The sequence below is a fragment of the Vidua macroura genome, chromosome 9, assembly GCF_024509145.1.
Source record: "Vidua macroura isolate BioBank_ID:100142 chromosome 9, ASM2450914v1, whole genome shotgun sequence".
Lineage (NCBI taxonomy): Eukaryota > Metazoa > Chordata > Aves > Passeriformes > Viduidae > Vidua > Vidua macroura.
In genome coordinates, this window is record NC_071579.1 from 3,171,289 (window position 1) to 3,193,124 (window position 21,836).

A 21,836-nucleotide genomic window follows, 5' to 3' on the forward strand; every position below is an offset into this window, starting at 1 on the left:
AGCTTACTGGATACATACAGACTGCAGCCAGGAGTGCTGCAAATGCATTTCTTTTAAAATGTGATGGGAGAGCATCAATTTTCATTGGAGAGCCCCCACTCCTGCTTGCAGAGTCCAAAGATCCCAATCCTGCCCTGCCGTCCTGTCAGGAACACAGCCATGGCACATGGCATTGCCCTGCCCATGCACAGGGACCTGGTGTTTCTGGTGACACCGTCCCAAAGCCACATGGGGAACCCCAGCCAGCAAATAAACTCTGGATGCTGCAACAGCTCACCCCCTGCAACCACAAGATCCCCAGAGGAGCAGCAGGATGGCAAGCAGGAGGGAATCAGCACGGAGAAGCAAGTTCACAGGGAATCTCCAAAAGTCACAAATGCCACAGGGTGGCATCTCCTCTCCTTAGACTGCACCATCCTGACAGGTTTCACCAGCCCAAAGCAGCTCCATACCACCCTGAGAGCTGTACAATCCAACCTCCACTGAATCACAAGGCACAGCCCAACACTTGAAATCCACAGCTTAAAGACCTTCCCCAGCTTCCACCTCCCATCCAGCTGCATCCCAACAATTAAAGCAGTGGATAAACCCCTCACCCCCAGCTCCTTTTAATGCTGCTCTGTCCTTCTGGACTGCCACCCTGCTGCTCTCCCTCCAGGAGTGTTCTCAAGCACCCATGAGCAAAGCTCAGCTCAGGAAATGCAGCCACCCTGGGAATGTCCCCACTGCCCTGGCTCCTGCTGCTCCCAAGGAGTGACAGGGCTATTTTCTCACCATCTGTTCTGCTTCATTAGGTCTCCCTTTATTGGCCAGATGTTCTCCTAGACGTGGAGCCATCCTGGCTTTAGTGCTCGCTCTCAGGAGGAATCTGCACACCTGATTTCTCAGAAATCTCTGGGAGGGAGGGAACAGGCAGATGCAGGGCTGGGAGCTAGGAGCCTTTAAAAGCCACACTTCTGGGAATTCAGGCTGCTTTCCCCCGAGACAGCATCTTCACTGCCAAAAGGGACCATGTTTTATTTTAGGAGATAATGTTTGCTCATCATTTGCCACCTCCCTTTTTTTTTTTGTTTTCCTTACTTCTCCTGCCAGCAAAGACAGAAAAAGGGAAGAGAAAGAGCAGAGCAAGGAGCAGAGCAGATGGACACACTGAATTCCTGCTTCCCATAAGGATTTGGGTAAACTACAGAATAAGGATTTAATCACTTGCAACCCGACCCACCCCGTCACGTTAGGAAGCAGAGGGTGGGATGGTGCAGCAGCGGGATGGACAGATGGACATAGCCCACCCAGCCCTGCCCTCCCCAGCCCAGCTGAGGAAGGCAGAGTGCTGTCAGGGGACTGGCATCACTTCCAAATCACAGAACCATGGGATGGTTTGGGTTGGAAGTGACCTTAAGGACCATATAGTTCCAGCCGCCTGCCAAGGGCAGGGACATCCTCCACTAGACCAGGTTGCTCACAATGTCTCTCTGTGTTTTTGATTTCCTTCTGAAAGGAAGATAATTACCAGTAAAGCTCAGATTCTTTGTATAAAAGCCCCCACTTGCTTAAGTAACACCCCGTGGTGCTACTTGATTTGAATGAATCCAAATAATTTTGGATTGCCTCCCTCCCAGTGCAGCTGCCCTCCCCTAAGCTCCCCAGGCAGGGATGGCTCCATTCCCCACTGCTGGAAGTGCCTACACATAGTTTGGACATGGCACCAATGCAAATTAGGAACCTGAAATATTTTAAGGGGCTGAAATATTGTAAGGGGCTTTATCCCAGACTCCACTTCCATGGGAATGGGAATGCTCTGTTTTAAGTATGAGCTGGCCTAAGGGAGGTAAGGACAGGAATCCAGGGGAGATTGACAGCACAGCCATGGCTCATCCAGCTCTGCTCCCACCAGAGCAGCCCCACAGTGAGGGAGATGAGAGGAGCAGCACCACAACAGGGCTTTAATCTATTTAAAGTGTGTTAATCTATTTCCAACTAAATGAAGAGAACCAAGTTTCCTTCTTCACTTCCTCTGGACAAGAGGCGCAGCAAGCAAACCGAGGAAATGCAACATAGCAGCTGTGGGGGATACGGTGCTGATTCAGGGAAACAACCACCAAACAGCAACTGAGGAGAGATTCCTGCCATTCCATTGCCCAAACTGCCACCAACCAGGTGAGGATCCTCCTTCGGGAGTTTCACCCTTCCCCTGCAGACCCAGGGAGAACAAGGCATGCCAAGGGAAGGATGACAGGACTCTGGCTCCATGGCTCCCTCCCAGGAGGAGGGGAGACCAACGAGACCATTGAATTCACATCTCTCTTCCAACATGATTTGCTCAGCTGTCTACTACCCAGGTCTGCTCAAGTATCCCACTTCCCAAACTGGGAGAATGAGATGAGTCAAGGGGCAGATCACCAGGCCAAGTGCCCAACAGAGGCTTTTTGCTAAACCAGATGCCACAGAAGAGCTGTTTTCCATCTCACCTTCCCCATCAGGTGGGCACACCACAGTTCTTTCCATGCTCCCTGAAACGTACCATCACTCCTTAGCCCCAGCCTGATGAACCCCCTCTGTCCCATGAGAACTGTCGCCTCCTTGCCTTGTCCCTCTTTACTGGGCTGCTGGAGAACTGAAAAGCTCCCTGCTCGGACTGAGATGCCCTCATGACACACCTAAGGCTTGGAAAAGTACTTTTTGACCTGGAGAATGAGGTTCCAAAGCCTTTGTTCACCCAGTGTTTTGTGCTGTTGGTGGGAACCAACTCTCCTTTCCTTAGGACCATCTGCACTACTTTCACACATGGAGAAGTTGGCTTTGAACTGGCACGAGAGACATGGCCAGAAGCAGTAGCAGCAACTAAAAAAATATCACAAAGAGAAACTTTGGTTTAAAATAAAATTGAAAAGAAATAAAAGAGAGAGAAAGTACACACAGGTGCAAGTTGTCTCACTAAAGGGGCATTTGCAGGGGCATCACCCCACGACCCTGGAGATGGAGATCTACATTCCCCACTTTGTTTTACCGTTACAACCTTCATTGCACAGGACTCAAAATCACTCTCATATGGTCGTTAAGTTTCATAAATAATGTGAAAACTATACGCAACAGATACATCATATTTCAAAAAAATTATAAGAAAAGTTACATCAAATTAAAAAGTAGCTTCATGAATGAAGATACTGCTCTAAGTGCACTTTCCCTGCAAGTGCAGCCAGTGCCTCAGCGCTGGATATGAAGGAAAAAAACAATCAACTGGAAAAAAAAACCAACAACAACAAAAAAAATCAGATTTAAAAAGTCCGGTTTCAACCAGTCAAAACCGGGCCAAGCAGAAACTGAGTGTGCTCTTGGCACTGTCCCGTGAGGGAGTCCCTATGATGCTTCGTTATCCAGATAAGGTTTGTATGTCCTTGTTGAGACTGTAAACAATCCTTCTTTCCTGAACTGTCCTCTTTATTGGCAAAACAAAGTAAAATATTTTATTTTTTGTTTGTTTGTTTGTTTAAAATAGAACATTAAAATTAACCCAGAAGAAAAGAAACGAAACACAGTGAGCTTGTTGGAGTCCATAGGATCTGGTCTGGAAGAGCTCAGAAAACGTGTTCAGTGTTTTCTCCTGTTTTCAGCTGGATCTGTACCAGAGCTCGGGTTACTTGGGGAAGAGGGAAACAGAACGAGAAAACAAAGGATGTGGAATAAGAGAACGTGGCCATCTCATGTGTTCACTTCGTTTGCTAGGTCCTCTATCAATACCTTTGTGTCAGAAGCCTTGGACCTGTTAAAAAAACAAAACACAAAACACTCACTGGGGAGAAGGAATTCCTGGAATGACAAGCAGACAGCAAACCCACAGTGCACTTGGGGGAATAAAAAAAGGGAAAAATATGTCTTTCTTACACAGAGGGGAAATAAACAATCTACTGTTTCACTGCTTCACACCCTCCCACTCACCCTGGGAATAGCAGAGCCTTGTAAAGATGCCCCAGCTGTCCCTCAGCATCCTCCTCCTGTGCCACTGCCCACTCCACACCTTGCTGGGCACACTCTGCCCATGGCCAGTGTCACCTGCCAGGCTGTGACGTGGCTGGGGACACAGCACTGCTGGATGTGGGCACCTGCCCAGCCCTCCCCACAGAACTCCACCAAACCCTCGCAGGATCCAGAGGAGTGTTCCTGCTCCATCTCCTGCTGGGCTGCAGGAAGGAGCAGGAAGTTCTTTAGGGATGTGCCTGGCACATCTTCACTCACTGCATGTTTGAGGGATAAATGGGCATGGCTGGAGGGAATTCCACAGGCTTTGGCTCACATTCCCTTTGCATAACATTTTTTCAGTCTCTAGCAGCCACCCAAAGGCTGTTGGTATTGGTCCCATCCGTGCAGGGATAAGAGCCCAGCACAGCCCTGAGGCCAGAGCACACCCTCCTCCTTCTCCCACCCCTCCCAGGCAGTGCTGCAGGGATTGCACAACACTCCTGACCCGCTGTGCCTCAGCATCCCTGAGGAGCCTGGGCTTGTTCCCTGGCCAAAGGGCGGGGCTGCACAGCTGTGCTGCCAGAGCAGGAGGGACACAGGACACTGGAACAACACTGCAGAGAAAACACACAGTGGACACGTTCAGGGGCTGGGGTGCAGGGTGGGGAAACGTTTGGGGCACAAGAATGATGGGTGTGAAGAAAAAATGTATGGGTTTGGATTTGAGAGAGGAAGGAGTCTGAGATCTTACATATGAACCTTAAACCAAGGAATAACTGGAATCATACAGAGTCATGGAATGGTTTGGGTTGGAAGGGACCTTAAAGATCGTCTGGTTCCAGCTTTCCTGCCAGGGACAGGGATGTGAGTGACATCCATAGACCATATTGCTCAGGGCCCAATCCAGCCTGGCCTTGGACACTTCCAAGGATGGGGCATCCACAGCTTCTCTGGGCACCCTGTGCCAGGGCCTCACCACCCTCACAGAGAAGAATTTCTTCTTAATATCTAATCTAACCCTGCCCTCTGTCAGTTTAAAACCATTGCTCCTTCTGTCACTATGAGGTATACAGAGTCCCTCTCCCTCTTTTCAGAAATGTCTGGTTGAGGAGAACCTCTCCTCCAGTTTGCATTTATAACCTCTGTCAGACTATTTCTGCAAGGGAGGAGCCTTGTAGAAAGGGAACTCCCTTTCCTGATGGTTTACCAGAACCCCAAATGCGTAAAGGATGGATTAGTTCCCTGGCAGAGAGAGGCACGCTCGTTTAACTAATTGGACCTGCCCTCCCTTTGACGACTTTGAAAATCTTTGCGCGACTTGGAAACCTTCACGCAATTCCCAGTCCAGGACTCCCAGTCCAGGACTCCCGGTGCATAAACACCCAGCAGGCATTAAGAACAGTTCCAGGGCAGGATTTTGTGGCAGTGCAGAGGCCCAACGTACTGTGAGGCGAGGCGAGGCCTGCGCAGGGACACGCTCAGGCTGCGCTTCCACTGCTTGTTCTTGCGGCGGTTCCGGACACCGTCCTCCTGGTCCATCATCTGGTCCAGGAGCGTCAGGTCGTCGGCGTTGAGCGGTGCCACCGAGATGTCCCTCACGGCACGGAACTCGCCACAGTTGTTCAGGTGCTCATTCTCCAGACGGAAGAAGTTCCACACAAACCGCCTGCATGGATGGATGGATGGATGGATGGATGGAGAGAAAAAGGAGAATTACCAACTGAGTTCCCCTTTTACAGGTGTTTACTGCATTTGGCAAAGCACTGGAGAAACATCCAGTGGCTCACAGCAACATCTTTCCTCTGGAGAACAACAGAACCTGTTGGGCTTATTCCCTATCCTAATATGGACAGCATGGAGGTACCAAGCATTACAAGCCAAAGGCCACCTCCAGCATCTACATGAGTGAGGGTCAGCTTTAAGTACTTCCCAAGAAGCTGTAAGGCTGGGTTTCCAGCTACAGTAAAAGGTGTCTAAAAGTCCTGGAAGCTTGCAGGATACAAATTGATGACACAGAATACAAAGAGGTTTGAAAATTGGAAACTTGAGAATCAAGAGAAATTTCAATTAGAAATTTCAAGGAGAAATTTGGTAAAAGCTAACCCCTCAAGATTATGTCACAGTTCAGAAGAAACTGCAAACACAGTGTGAAGGATTCAGCTCTACACTGTGGCAGAGCTCTCTACCCTTTTCTTCACTCAGCACCCTGTTTGGATTAAATATTCCTGTTAATCCTGGTCTCCTTGAAATAAAACCCAGTATACTCCACATCCAAGGATCCAGGTGCTTCCCCCCTGCAGTGCTGACGTTACAGAACAAAAAAGTGAAAATAAAAACAAGAGAAATGAGCTGCTCAGCCCAGCAGCCTTACCGGAACACCTCAAGCGGGGCAAATACAGTAGAAATTATGTCTGCAGCGTAGGGAAAGATTTGCATGGAAGTGAGGGAGATCTGGATGGTCCACGCAAAACGCAGGATGATGTCTTCTACAATGGCACAATAGTAGTATGCCTGAGGAGCAACAAGAACAAAACAGCTCAACAAACACCTTCTGCATCCAAAAGACCTCACCAGGTCTTTGGGAAGCTACAGAATCTGCTGCTCAAACTCAAGCAAAACGAACAGAAATGATCTCTTGGAAACAAATCAGCTCTGCTGCTGGAAAATCCCAGCCTGTAGCATTGAAATGCTTCAGTGGGCAAATGCAACATGCTCTAAACTCAGCAAGTTTGGTTAAAATGTTAAAAGCCAGTCCTAAGGTAAGAGCAGGCTGCATACGCACTTTCTGTGGATAGACGATTCCTTCTCGGAGAAAGGTATTTTCACCAGCATTTTTGTCAAAGAGACCCCAGTCCATCTTCAGGTCCCAAATGAGGGTATAGCAAGAGCTGATGAAACAGAAGATAATCCACAGGTAGAAGAACACTTGGGTGTCACTGTGGTTTTTAGCTGGAAAAGAGAAGAACAACACACTTCTGTAGAACTGAGAGCACATTCCTTAAAACAGCTACAAACTGCCTCGTTTGAGCAGTGGAAATCATCTCTTCTATCCAAGTTTTGGGAAAATACACCAAATACTAATCTGAGCCAAACCAATAGCCTTAGCAGGACCTGCTTTATATTGTTATTCGAATTCCACTTTCATCTCATTTAACTTTCAGCATTGGGATTGAAATTTACATTAATATTTGGAACAGGCTCCCAGGGAAGTGGTCACAGTCCCAAGCCTGCCAGAGTTCAGGAAGCGTTTGGGACACATGGTGGGATTCTTGGGGATGGTCCTATGCAGGGCCAGGAGCTGGACTCGAGGATCCTTGTGGGTTCCAGCTCAGGATATTTATTAATCCATTATTTTTATTTGCCTGGATTCATGGCAGAGCTGCCGTTCTGGCTCTGAACAGCAGGTGGAAGCTGAGGGCCACGCTTCGCAAAGGACACGGGCTCGTACAAAGGATACAGCACTGACGCAGAGCTCAGTTAGGAGGGCTTGGTGAGAAAATATTTGAGTTTGTACTAACATCAACAACTGTGAATTGGTGCACTAAAAGCCTGAAGAGCATGGGCAGTACAGGAATTACCCCCAGCCATTTCAGAGCTTGTGGTGGCAAGGGAAAATGCAGCAGTGCATTAAAATGTACAAATCCTAAGGTAGGCTCTGTATGGAGTTTTAAATACCCATATAGAGCTCCTCTTCAGAAACAGGAGACTGTGGGCCCACCATCTGCTCAGCTGGAGATAGATTTTTCCAGTGTTGTTTCCCACTCCCCCCTGAAAAGGTTACATTGCTCTCAGTTTGGCTACAATTCCCTACATCAGCTAGCTGGGGAAAACCAAAACAGAGCTGGTATTTCTGTTAGCTTTTGGAAAGCTGGCTCAAAAAATTCATGCAAATAAACCCCATTATGATGCTTCAGAAGGCAGAGACATTTTGCACCTGGCTGCTAGCAGGAATCTCTCCTTTCTATGCAGCCTCAGCAATTGCTCATTCACCAATTCCCTCTAACAAAACAAATAACATTTCCAGTACAAAAAAGATGTTTTCAGCGCAAGCCCAATGCCACACTAAACGACAGCACCTTTTTCTATTTATGTGGCTTTAAAACAACAGAATCCCTGCAGCTGATCAGCCAGGGAGCAACAGGACAGTTTTCCCTCTCTTTCCCTCAGTATTTCCAGCAATTACGATTAGATGTAATGCGGTGATCCGATAAAATTAATGGAGGTGAAAATGAGAGCACATTCCTCCCATTACGCCTTTCAGGCTTCCTGGACATGATGTCCAGGATATAGGTCAAACCCACACGCTCCTTCCCCTCTCAAAACAACTCCCCTAAGGCAAACCTCTGAATGGCATTGATGCAGCAAAGCCCGTTTTGCACAGGAAAAGGGCATGGGAGTGCTGCAGCTCCCAGCTCTGAGCAGCTTCCCCGCTCTGGGGCAAGGCTGGGAGCCTTTAAGCACTCCCCACATCCTCAGCCTGGCCAAGGCACGGGTCCAGCATCGCATTCCTGGTCCCTGCTGAGCGGTGACGTCAGCCGGGAGCAGCGCTCACGGATGCCCAGGTACCTCAAACACTGCTGCTGCTGCTGCCTGGAAACAGCCTCTCCCAGGCTATTTTTAACGTGCAGCTGCCCACAGAAAGGGACACAGGTGAGGATTTTGGAGCTTAGCAATGAGGGCTGCACTGCCAGGCTTCATTCCTCCCCACCTCAACTCCTCCAAAGCCTCCACAACATTATTTCAGGAAGAAAAGGCAGATGCTGACATTCGGTGACTCATGAGACACTAAGCCTGTTCTTTCCAGAATTATTTTTAGCTCATTAGATCTCCACGTTTAGTTCCCATTACCAGACCCTAAAGGATAATTCAGAGGCAGTTCATCGGTTGTATGTGCTTTCAAAGCACCTAAATGCTCCAAAACACCCTGTGAAGCTGCAGTGCTTCCTCTCACCTGAGGCTTGAAAGTTACATCACACTGCTTTGGGTTGGATTCTTTTTTTTGGGTTTTGTTTGTTTTTTGGTTTTTTTTTTTTTCCCCTTAAGGACAGAATTCAAATAAACTTGAGTCTTATTCCACTCCTTGATGGAGCAGCCATGGAGAAGGCAGTGCAGCCAGGACCATCCTGAGCCCTGCCCTGCAGGAGCAGGCAGAAGAGCAGGGAAGCATAGCTGGGCAGCTCTTTTGGAGCTCTGTGGTCATGGAGGGGCCACTCTGCCCCCTGATTCCCCCTGATTCTCATCTCCAAGCACACAAGGGGCGAACAAAACTCTATCCTAAGTTGGCAATTACAGAGGAAGGGGATTTCAAAGGTTCTCACTGCTTAAACCTAAATCCCAGAATGGCTCAGGTTGGAGGGGACAGTGGGTCGGTCATCTGGTCCAACCTGTCTGCTCAAGCAGGGTCATCCCAGAGCATGTGGCACAGGCTCTTGTGAGCAATTACAGAGAGGAGAACTGAGAAGGAAAAGGCCCAAGTGAGAAATGTAATCTCACCAATCTCAAAAGGATGTGCTTGCTTTCAGTGAAGTTATCCCGGGCTCAGTTCCCCTCTCCCTGCGTCTTTGCAGCACCCTTTTCAGTGGCACCTGGGGTCACATTGCTTGGCCCCTTGCTCCCTTTTCTCACCAACCAGCTCTGCAATGCATTCAGCTCTTGAAAAAACTCATTAAAAACCCAAATCACTCCCTGGTAAAATGCCCTAATCAGAACTAGCTTATTGTCTTCAATCTTGGCCTCCAAGTCCTTCCTTTAATCACTTATCCTCCTTTTCCTCCTGCTTGCAGTTCTGTTTGATACCTTCCTTCCTTCTGTCCTCATTGGTATTCAGCTGGTGTGCAGAAATATGTTACTGCTCCAGGCAAGCAATTATAGCTGGGTCTCTGCTGGCTGGTCCTAGCAGCCCTCTTCACTGCTGCTCAGGGGGAGAGAAAATCAAGGCATTCATATTCTGCCCAGAGGCTCCATCAACTCCTGGCCTGCCGGTTTTCCAGGAGCAATACAGAGCTCTGCATATTTATGATGATGTCAGGGTCTATTTAAGCAGGAACTGTTTCATCCTGTGTGTTTTTTCTTTGTTTAATGAGGTGCTAGAAAACACCAAGAACCATGAGAGAGAGGCTCTGGTTGAGACAAGTACTCTGGCAGATCTAAGCCTCTCCAGGAAGGCAAAAAGGGGAAGTTTTCAATAGCCCATGGCACCAGTGACATCCCCCCGAGGGAGGCACGAAGGACCTTCCTGCTCCATGCTCCAAAGGGCACCACCATGGAGCAACTTCCTGAGCTGCTGTTTTTCAAAGCAGCATGTGCAGGACAAAATAGCAGCAGCACAAAACCTCTGAAGCTGCAGGTGCAGCTCTAAGCCTGAAGATGGAATGATTTCAGTGCTCACCTTGCCATGTCTGCATCTTGGAGGTGTGCAGTAATATCAGAGGCTGAGTCCACAATGCTCCTCCACTCACCACAAAGCCTGTGGGAAGCAGCGTGCCATGGGAGCTGTTTGCAGCCTTCACCACAGAATTTCCATTAGCATCCTCAGTTTACCCTGTAACATGCAATTCCAGCAGATCCTCTGCACAAATACACCTCAAATTGCTCCAGAAGGTCAACTAGATAAATAATGGATGGCTTCCACCTTTGAACTGAAGCTGTGAATGGCCACAGTCCCAGAAAACAGCCAAAGGCACTTGCAGCAGCAGAATTTACTGCCCACAAAAACTGCTGATAGGCAATATCCTGGATCCCCAGACCAGCCCCAGGGGCCACAGTATCTGACTGGCATTCTGAGGGAGCACTGCTCTGCAGAAATTACAGCCCCTTCGAAGCACAGGCAAGAGAAAAGGTTGCTTTCCATCAAAGAGAGACAGCGAGTGCTCTCCCGAACGCTGTTAATATTGACTTTACCTCCAAAGAATTCAGCTGTTTACCCTGCTGAATTATTCTGGGGAATGTAAACACTATATAGTATTCAACACAGCAAAAATCAATGCCATGTATTATTGAAGGGCTGGATAAGAGCACAATGGCCCTTGATAAGCATTCCTGGCATGTCACCCACCGTGGGTTGTGCTGATGGGGAGCACTCTGATAAAAGCTGGAGGTTATCGGGGAACACAGCCAGGTAAGCCCTGCTACACAGAACACCAGCCCAGCCACAGCAACTCTGCCAACTAAACAACTCTCAGTCCAGGCTCGCCAAAGCCAGCCTCAATCGCAGATTTAAGCAGAAGCAAAGCACAAATGTATTCAGTGTGCAAGGCAAGCGCAGCTCTGAGCAGGCTTAGGGATGGTGTGTGCCCATTAACTCCATCCCAGCACACCACAGAGCAGGGTGACAGCCAGAAGTGACTTATCTACATAAGAACTGCCATCGGAGTGACATCCCCAAGCATTTGTCTAACATCTCGGTGCTCAGAGCACAGCATTACCTCTCCCCTCAGTAATTAGATATCTTAATGAGCGGGTAGCGCTGCCTTTTTGCCCAGCCAGCACGTCCCGCTGTTTAGCACTGATCAATGGCAGAACCAGGACATGACAGGAGAATTGATGCGGTTAAAAGGCAAAAATAACCCACAGGAGCACACGCAGGACTGTGGAGCGCTGACAGGCCCTGCCAAACACCGACTCTTCCCTAAGAACCTTCCCTTGAATTGTGCAAAGCTCTGCAGTCGCCTCCGGGCACCATTTAAACAAAGCAGCAGTGAAGAACTGTCAAGAGGCAACATCTCATATCTTCTTTTAGCCCAGAGTCTACATTTGCAGAGTAGGGAAATCCCAAAATCGTGTTTGGATTAAAAGCCCTCTGCAGGTTTGCGTTGGTTTGTGTCTAATTTCAAGACAAGGCAGCAAACTCCTGGCTTGTACCTCACCAAGTGACAAGTGTGATTTAAGTGCAAACAGGAGGAAGGATATCAGTCGTGGCTGAGATTTGAGCCGGTTCTCTTCTGGTGCCTTCTGTAGCTTTTGAGAAGTGCTCTTAGGGAAATTTTAATCTCTGCCTTGAGAACGATGGGGTTTCCAATCAAAGCATTTGCCAGAAGTCTCACTAATAAGAATATCTGGATTCACGAGCAGAAATTAATAGCATGGGATGGGGACATAATGTCATCTGCTACCTCTATAGTGCTTTGACATCCAACAGCAAATTTCAAATTTTACTTCTTTTAAAAGCAAAAGAGAAAAATTGTTAGATGACTGCATCTCTAACATTTCTGCACCACCACAGACTCCAGACCTGTGTGTATCTGACAGGAAGATTGCTTGTAATGCAGCCACTTGCTTTTCTTAAAATGCTCTATTAAAAAAAGGGTCAGGCTTCCCACCTTAAGTGCCTGTGAAATTAAGTATCAGTAGGTCACCCTTTTTACTTACACCTCATTCATTAGCATTCCCATTTCCCCAGCCACCTTTAACACAAAGGCATAATAAGTGACATTTGCCTTATTCTAAAAAAACACAAAAGCTATCAGAGAGCTATAAAAATTTTAGTAACAACCAGTTGTAAACAGCAAAAAAGTAATAAAGTATTTAAATTATTAAAAAAGAAAGTTTCAATTAATTTAAGAAACCCAACAAAAAACGGAGTGTTTTTTATACTCCAAGACTTTTAAATTAAAGCAAAAAGTCAAAATAAGGTAAAAAAAATAGAGACTAAGAAAACAAAATTTTAGTAGACATGGCAGCAACATACTCAATATTAAATAAAACCTTAATACCTGTAACAAATAATTATGTTATAGTGAGGGCAACTAACCAATCTAAAAAACCATATTTTTCCAAACCATCAAAATATAAACTTAGAAAACAAGTGAAGATTCATAAGTTTTTGTATATACCCAACTCCCCAAAGGCACTGTTGGGTAAGAATTCATTAAAACAACTAAAAGCAAAGATCACATTTAAAAATAAAGAAATTATTTGAAAAGTACAAAACCAACAATATGTAAGACATATTAAACTTAATATTAACCATTAGTAAAACCAAAATGAAAAATATAATGTGGCTGCTTCTGCTGCAGCATTCCAGGGATGCTCCTGCAGCATTCCAGGGATGCTCCTGGCTCCTCCCAGCTCCACCCCAAGCACCATCACTGGGATGGGTGTCAGCAATCAGCTGAGCTAACAGGAAACCAGGAGAAACCAGGGTGCCACAGAGCCCTGAGGATGTCAGAGGCCAGGATAAGAAATGTTTGCCCACGGCAGCGCCTCCCAATTCCTCACTAATGACACTGCCGCTGCTCTGATGGAAAGGATCAGAAAGACTGCCTAATGAACACAACTCATTACTGGAGGCCTCCTGGGCACGGCATGACAGGGTTTCAGACAAAAACTCATCCTAGCTCCCAGCAATGTGACAGACGGTGCATGTTTTGGTTCCAAATAATCATCCTGCTGGAGCTGCCAGTGTGCTGTGCTAAGGGAAGGCGTGTGAAAATGGCAAGTATTAACAAAGAAGCCAGTTAATCCCATTACAAAGTTTGTTTACTTCAAGAGGTCAATCCAAGCACTCTATAAGGCTCTTGTGACACCTAAATCAAATGCTGACAGCTCTGAGGAAGAGATGGAGAGATGGGAGGTCTTGTACCAACACAAGTGAGGGAACAGGATCTCACAAATGCTACTTGCTTCATTCTTTTGTGATTTTTTTTTTTTTAAGTTTTGTGCTTACAAAAATTCTACATGTTCACCTATTTTGCCCTGCCCCACCCCCTAAAAATGAATTTATCTGTCTCAGTTGGGGGACTATACACTGTTGCACTGATGTCATTTCAGTCCCAGTTCTCACATCACCTCACTGTCTCCTGCTGTAAGCATGTAGGATGACAGTGCTTTATTGTCTCACCTACCAGCAGCCTCACTCCACGAGGGCTGCAACCTGCAGCTTCTAACACAGCAATGACAAGGGCTAAGTGACACAACCAACCACCCACAGAGCTCAGGTGCAGCCAGGTACCTCCTGCAGCCCCCAGTGGCACAGCTGGATGTCACCCCAGCCTGTGCCCCTTCCTGCTGTGCATCACCATCAGATGATGGTGATCAGAAACCTCTGCAGTCGCCTCCAGGCACAATTTAGCAAAGCAGCAGTGAAGAACTGTCAAGCTGTTGTCAAGAGGCAACATCTCCTATCTTTTTCTAGCCAAGAGTCTACATTTTTAGAGAAGTCAGAGCCCTCCTCAGGGCCCTGCATGGGAACAGAGCGTGGCAGAAGCAGAGGCCTGTGCCAGCGTGACGCGGTGTCGCTGCTGGGAACGGCCAAAGCCGTCATGATTAATGAAGAGTGGGCAGCAGGGAGAGACCTGGGAACCTTCCACTGCATTTTCCAAAAGCTGCACATTTCCCATTCATCTTCCTCTGGTCAGAGCTGCTTGAAGCTCTCTATTAATAAGGGACGGTCCAATACCTTCCATTAATCTCAGGATAGCTTTCGCCTTGACACTCCGTATCTCTATTCCTTGGCCCTTTTCTCTTAGGGCTGCCTTTAAAAATCATAAATTAGACATCACTGCAGAGAAGCCTCTTTCTGAAGTGTTGGGGAGAGCACAGACAGAAGTGCTGCCCTTCAGAGACAGCCCTATTTAGTTAACTTCCGTATTTTTAATTACTACCCATTTCCTGGGCTGTTTAATGAGAAAGTGCATGGCAGTTCCATTATCTTAGACTGAGCTAGGGCTCTCCAGGGCACCCCAAGCCAATGGCAGCTGGTGCTCAGCAGGCTCATTTGGAGTACCTGGAAAAACCATGGGAGCAGGATGGAAGAAGAGATGCTTACTCAAGTTTCCAGGCCACGTGGATTAACTTTGGAATAATTCAGAGGTTAATAAATAGCAGGATTCTACTTAGACCATAAGGATTTCATTGAATAAGGTGTGTAAATCAAACTGACGATGTCTATAACCCATCCTGCCTTTCAGTTAAAGGATAAAATCCCACACAGCCAATAGCAAGGTAAACAAAAAATGGTCACACTGAACCAGCAAATCCCACAAAACAAGAAAATTATGAAAGAGAGTCACTCAAGAAGCTCAGTTCTTCAAGCACAGAAGCCAAACCTATATTTTGGTATTTCCAATGACACCATGTGAGCAAGCTGCATCAAGGTGAGAAAACTGTCAGCAGAAAAACCACGATGTCTCATTTTAAAAGGAATAAAGCTGAGCAAAAATCATGACTGAAGCTTCATAAGTGACCAGCACTCCTTGAGTAGTACAACACAACTGTTTCTTAGAAGAGCTGAATGCCTAAATATAGCAACCCTATCCTACACAACCTGAGTCAGGTCTGAGTGAGGAGTGAAACCAAAGCTGGCTATTCCAAATACATCAGTGTGCCTTCTTTAATGCAAGCACAATTTATACAAGAAGGGATGTCCATGGATTTCCCTCTCTAGGATCCCCTCAGTATAAGGAGGACCTGCTGGAGTGAGTCCAGAGGTGGCCATGAAGATGCTCAGAGGGATGAAGCACGTCTGATGTGGGGCACATACTGGGAGAGCTGGGAGTGTTCAGCCTGAAGAGGTGACCAGATGGCTCTGGTGAAACCTTAGAACTCCTTCCAGTGCCTAAAGGGGCTCAAAGAGAGCTGGAGAGGGACTTTGGACAAGGGTGTGGAGTGACAGGACAGAGAGGAACAGCTACAAACTGACAGAGGGCAGGGTCAGATTAGATGTTATGAAGAAATTCTTCCCTGTGAGGGTAGTGAGGCCCCGGAACATGTTGTCCACAGAAGCTGTGGAACACATCCCTAGAAGTGTTCAAGGCCAGGTTGGACGGGCCTTGGAGCAACCTCGGAGAGTGTAAAGTATGGGGGTTGAAACTCCATGATCTTTAAGGACCCTTCCAAGCCAAACCTCTCTATGATTCTACAAATGCTGTGATAATGTGGACTGAAGTGGGAGCCTCTTTACTGGTGCACTTGTCAAGCAGAGCACATCTGCTTTTGGCAGAGTGAAAACACAGCAGAAAGCAGTTGAGTGTCAAAACAACTCCGTGCTCGGGGTGAATATTCTGCTGCAGGCTTGGGCTTAATCATCTGCCTCCCCAGCAGCACGTAGGTTTCTGTAGGGATTAAATAAGGCAATGTATACCCTGTTGGCTGGCTCTGGGGAAAGCTACGCAGCACTGGCAGGGAACTTAATGCCAGCCCTGATCTCCTTAGTGCAAAGCAAGTCTGAGGAAGAAGGGGACAGCGTGGGCAGGGACGGCAGCTACCCGGTTGCCAGGTGGCTTCGAGTTACAGCCATGCCTCATTTGCCTGAACAAACACACCCTGCAGTGTTATATTTACAGAACACGGCCTTTGCTTCCCGTTCCTTTGGGAATGTTAAAAATACTGAGAATTCCTCCTCTGGGAACTCAGCAACAGTTGTCCTCGTGTTGTTGCTGTCGTCCCTGAAATGTGGCTGTGCTTGCGAGCCATGCTGGAGTCTGCACTTGTCTACACCACCACTGCTTGCTCCAGTATTATGTTCTGGGGTAGCTCCTCTCCCGTTTGCTTCACTAATCCCAGTGATACCTTAATATCAAGATAATTTGGAGTCATCTTGGAGTTACCCCTGTAAAGCTGGTCTGGTCCCAGACCAACAGCATTGCAAGTTTCGGGGCAAAAACCTAACAGAATTCACTTTGCTCTCTTAGCGGTCTGACATCCAAACTGCAATTAGCAGAGAAAATTGCACCCTGCATCTGAATCCAAGGGAAGGACAGTAAGAAATGGCTTCTCCCAGGGAAGAAAGAATTGGAATTATGCACTGCCTGAGCAATATGAATTATTAAACAGGGATATTCTGGAGAAACAGATACTTGTCAAGAGCCCACAGTACATGGTGCTACTGGGGGGGATCCTTCACCAGAGGAGGTTTGGAGTAGGCAATACAACGCAGGACTAGAACAGAAACATCACTTAATAAGGTGACATTTGTACATTTGTTAAGTTCGAGTTGTTTTCCAGCAGCAAGCCCAGGAAAAGACAGAATGCTGTCAGTGCACTGTGTATGAATTAGCTGCTCTCCACACCAGCAAACCCTCCCAAACACACAGTCCATTTTTCACATGGCTGGCAGGCACTGACCAAAACCCACAGAGCAGCTACAAACTATCCAGTGTTCAAATGAAGGGAGGAAGATGAGACTTCTCAGAGGGCTGTGAGGTCCCCAGGCCTCCAAAGTGGAGAACAGACACTGGTGTCCATTACCTGACCTCCCAAGGAAAGGGCAGGGATTGCCCTCTTCTCCTGGCAGACAAAAGCTGTCATTCCAGAAGTGTAAGTCACAGGCTTGCAAGCAGAAGCACAGAAGACTGTTTAAATAAAACCCTTGATACCACTGCAATTAATAGGTTTGTTACTGAAATTTAGAGCTGGTCTGAGGAGCAAGGATCTTCACCAATTTGACACCTGATTTAGGTAGCACTTTCTTCAGAACACACAGCTCCCCCCAACAGATGTTTAGGAGGTAAGAGAGGGGTGTTTGCCATCCTTGAGCAGACACAGAGAAGGTGTGGGTGAGCAGCACATCTATTTTCAACAGTAGCATCATAACAACTTGATAACAGACCATCTGATTCCAAGTTCCAAACACACTGGCAATCTATGTAAAGCACTTTGATTAAACTGGCTTCTTAACAGGTACAGCACACTAGAAAGTGTGCTTATGGCAGGATGGGAACTGAGGGAACATGCCCAGGGCTTTAGGCAGGCCTCTGAAAAGCCCAGCACAGTGACATTTACAAATCTCTGCTAACGTGTAATTTCGAAAAGCCACGAAGCTTCCAAATTTTTTTTCGTATGACACCAACAACTACGTGCCACTGACAAAACTAGACAGACAAAAGCTGGGAGTCAGGAACATCTCACAGCAACTGGAACAAGGCTCATAAACACCTTATTACAGCCCACTCCCTGCCAGACTGGGAAAGGGGACACCAGTCATGTGTGGCAGCGACCAGAACCGGGGTAGCAGTACGGGCACGGATGAACAACTTCAAGGGTGGCAGAAAGAATTTCTTTAACAGGACCTTTAGACAGAGGCTGATTTTCCTCTTGGTTCTAACCTTTCCTGGGTTGTAGGATATATGTGTATTCAATTCCCATCTGTCAGAGGTGGGGCAGTTCTCTCCTGTTCATTGGGCAGTTTTCTTTATCTCTCCCACAGCCAATCCTCCCTCCAGGAGATCTCTTCTGTTCATGGCCACTGAGTGTCCCTGCATGGCTGAGAAAATTCCATCATCCCATGGGGAGAGGCTCTGCCCAGGGGAGGAGCCAAGCATTCCTACCTGGATACAATCTGAGATCTTGGGAACACCACAGCAGCCTTTGCCCTCTGCATTCCCAGAGGAGCAGCTTTCTTCTCCACTGCATTCCCAGAGGAAGCCCAGGCCCATCTCCAGCAGCCCTGGAGCTTCAGAGGAAAACTCCAGCCTTGTCCAGGATCCCTGCTCCAGCAGAAGCACAGCTGGCACTGCAGGAGGGCTGAGCCACCATGGGATGGGACTGCTGCCACCACCCTGACCCACAGGCTGCAGGGCATGTTCTGACTGTCATGAGTTTTTTTTTGTTTGTTTATTGCATTTGTATTTTCATTTTCCTAGTAAAGAACTGTTATTCCTGCTCCCATACCTTTGCCTGCAAACCTTTTAATTTCAAAATCATAATAATTCGGGGGGGGGGGGTGGTTTACATTTCCCATTTCAAGGAAGGCTCCTGCCTTCCTTAGCAGACACCTGTCTGTTCAAACCAAGACACAACCCTACCTCAGCTGAAGGCTCTGGCAATGTGTACCCCCCAAGGGAGGCAGAAGCATTAGTCAGCCTCCCCAGAGTAGCTCTGGCTACAGAATATGTAAGCAGTGATTCTGGAGCCAGGGAATCTGCCCGTGCCTCATCCCAGGCTCTGGCAGTGGTGACTAACTGGACTGCAGGGCTGCAGGATGTCACTGAGCAAACAAGTTAAAACAGGAACGAGCTTCAGGGACATAGCAGCAGAGAGGAGATGCACAGGGGATGCTCCCAGAGGATGCTCCCACACCAGCTCTCCTGGACACAGAGCCCAACCCCCAGCCTTCAGCCAGCTTGGGCCACTGCCCCTCCCTGCCATTAAAACACACTGACAAACATCATCAGCGTGAGTCTGGGCCCAGCTATGTCAAAACAGACATTTCTTGGCCACGGGAAGGCTTCTAACAACCCCTCCAAAACCACCCCTCAAAAAAACTCAGCATGTTAACTAGAATCATGCCTTCAACACTTCTCTCTGCCTTACCACAGGAATATTCCAGGCTAAGTAATTGCTCACAACTGTGTGTGGTTGCTAATTTCTGGGTATATGGAAGGGAGATATTCTCAAATGGAAGAATATAGCTTTTAGGGCTTCAGAACAATGAAAGGCAGGGCAGGGCGACTGCCTGAAGTGCAGAAACTAAAAGCTTTTTCCTTCAGAACAAGAGTAGAATCGAGTAATTGTCGTTTCCAGGGAGATGAGGAACTTCAGGGATCAGAGCTCAATCTGCAGTTAAATGGATTGGAAAGAACTCCTTACCAGCTGCTGAAAAAACATGGACAGAATCACACAGGAAAATCAGAGAGAGCATTTTTTCCTGGCACCGTGCACATGCCTTCACATTTAGGAATGATGGACCGATTATTTTGATGATCCAGGTTAAATATTCATGAATGTTAAGAGAGAAGTATTTGCTGTGCTATCCCTTTCCTCATATATATCACTCCCATTCACCTCCCTTCAAGCAAAACCTGACAGGTATTTCAGCTTTCAAAAGACAAACCTAAAAATGCCCTTCCCCACTCCCTAAGTGCAATTCTAAGCAAACCAGGGATGTGAAAAACACCTAAAATAAGATCTTAAAACACTCTTTACAAGCTGGGCAGGCCCCTGCCTTTCCCCAGAGATGTTTCACAGGTGCCAAAACACAAAAATCTCACGTTTCAATGGGATGCCAGATTCTGAGCTTCTCTCATGTAAAAAAAGCAAACCCCAAGGGCTGCACAGGATTCTCCAAAATCACCAATACCTTTGTGAGTGCTGTAGAGGGCTGCAAATGTCACCACGAAGAAGGTGGTGGAATATTTTCCAGCGTTAACCAGATGAAAGGCCCGTTTGTTATCGCGGTAACGGCGCAGGCACTGGATGAATCGCAACCAAGCAGGGATGCACTGGACAACTGCTCTCACTCCGTAGGAGTAGCTGTTACAAATCTGATTATCTGCAAGAAAAACAGGAGTTGAAGCTGTTAAAGCAAAGAGTTTGTAAGTTTAAGAGCTGCTATTGTCTTCCTGTCTGCAATATCACTTTATGGCCACAATTCCCCATCAACAGGTGGTACCGAGGCACACAAACAGCAAGAAGCCCAAAGTAGCTCAATGTTCTATCCTGGAGGTTTTCAGATTACATGATATCAATAACACATCCAGACAGATCACCATCTAACTCCCTCAGTCCTGCCAGTATGACCAACATGCTAGATTAGAAATTATCTATTTTTAAATGTGCTCAGCACTGTTGGCGGGACTGTGAATAATCAAATTAAGGATGGAATTACAAAAGGCCTTCGACACTGGATTTTTATGCATAAATGGGAGAGCACTTAGAAACTCTACAGGACAGCTCTAAAAGGCTACTTTGCCCAAGATGTCCTTGACCCATTTTCCTCGTGCATTGTAATAGGAAAAAGCATATTTCAGTATGGGACTGCGTTTGGTGTTCTTCACTTTGTGTTTAAAAAAGCAAAGCCAAGGCATAGTCTGTTTTCAAAAACTGAGATGAGAAGCAACCACACCACAATGCCATTGTGTCCTCTCCTCCATGTTCGAAAGCCTTCTTTTTATTAAGGCAGTGACCAGGAAACCCTCAGCTTTTCCTGGAACTCCTCAAGAACTCCATATTCTTCTGCTGTCTCAGCACATCTAAACCAAACACACTGCTGCCTAACATTCATTTGTTTCTTATTCACACTAAGGGAGACACACTATTAGCTGATATTTATCCCAAAACACCGTGCTGTCATTCCACCGCTCAGATTAGAAGAGGACAAATTGTTATGCACACTGTCGCTTATGTATGTGGAAACCCAGGGCACTGGGAATATTCCTCTGTCTGCTCTGGGGTGCCCTGACCCCCAGGGGAGCACTGACTCTGACCCTCATTCATGGATAAAACTTCCAAAGCCTCAAGGTAAACCAGAAACTACAAAAGTGTGAAATAGATTGTAGAGAGTAGTGTAGTATGTCACATGGGTGAGAAATTTAGATTTTAGGATTTTTAGTATGTTATAGATGGGTTCAAGATGGAGGATACAGGGTGTTGTCTTGAGTTCTTCTTCCTCCTTCTTCTTGGGTTTGGGTGGTATCTTGTAATTGGGTAGAAAAATCCGCATTGTGGGTCTTTAGGGGTCAGTTATTGGGTTAGAAAGGGAAATAATCTAGGTGCCACTTCTTAATTGGGTAGTTTAGTTTTTGATGAGGCTTAAAAGACCTTGCAACATGAGGTTGTGAGCCATTTTTGTGCTGTTTTTCCTGCACGCAGAGTCTGGTGCAGACAGTGTGCTGAAGTTTTGATAAGATAACAATAAACAGAAGCTGAAGACTGAAAAAGTCCAATGCATCTCTCGTTCCCACAGAACTGCTCCAGGAGGGTCTCCCCTGCCAAGGGAGCCCCCAGGGAGTTGCCCAACTTGGAGCCAGCAAACTCATAATGTATTTAAATTTTGTTTTTAATAAGGAAATATTTATCTGCTCACAGCACTATCTTTTAAAATGAAAGGAAAGATCAGACAGATTGGAAGAACAAAGGGAACACTGATGCTTATTGAAGCATACAGCAAATTCTCTCAGCAAGTGTCAAAACCATCAGACAATACCATTTGCCAGCAGTCACTG

General features: G+C 46.9%; 1 protein-coding gene across 2 annotated transcripts in view; it reads right to left on the reverse strand.

Moving 5' to 3' along the window:
- Positions 1 to 2,998: 2,998 nt before the first annotated feature.
- Positions 2,999 to 21,836, reverse strand: part of XPR1 (xenotropic and polytropic retrovirus receptor 1) — a 109,651-nt gene continuing 90,813 nt past the window's right edge. Inside the window, exons 11-15 of one of the 2 annotated variants that reach the window (XM_053984981.1) lie at positions 19,973 to 20,164; positions 6,740 to 6,906; positions 6,329 to 6,468; positions 5,402 to 5,623; positions 2,999 to 3,760 (exon numbers count right to left, since the gene is read on the reverse strand). In XM_053984981.1, coding sequence (XP_053840956.1) covers positions 3,700 to 3,760; positions 5,402 to 5,623; positions 6,329 to 6,468; positions 6,740 to 6,906; positions 19,973 to 20,164 — 782 coding nt within the window. In that variant the 3' untranslated portion in view covers positions 2,999 to 3,699. The remainder of the gene's footprint in view (positions 3,761 to 5,401; positions 5,624 to 6,328; positions 6,469 to 6,739; positions 6,907 to 19,972; positions 20,165 to 21,836) is intronic. The other variant, XM_053984982.1, reaches the window with a different exon arrangement.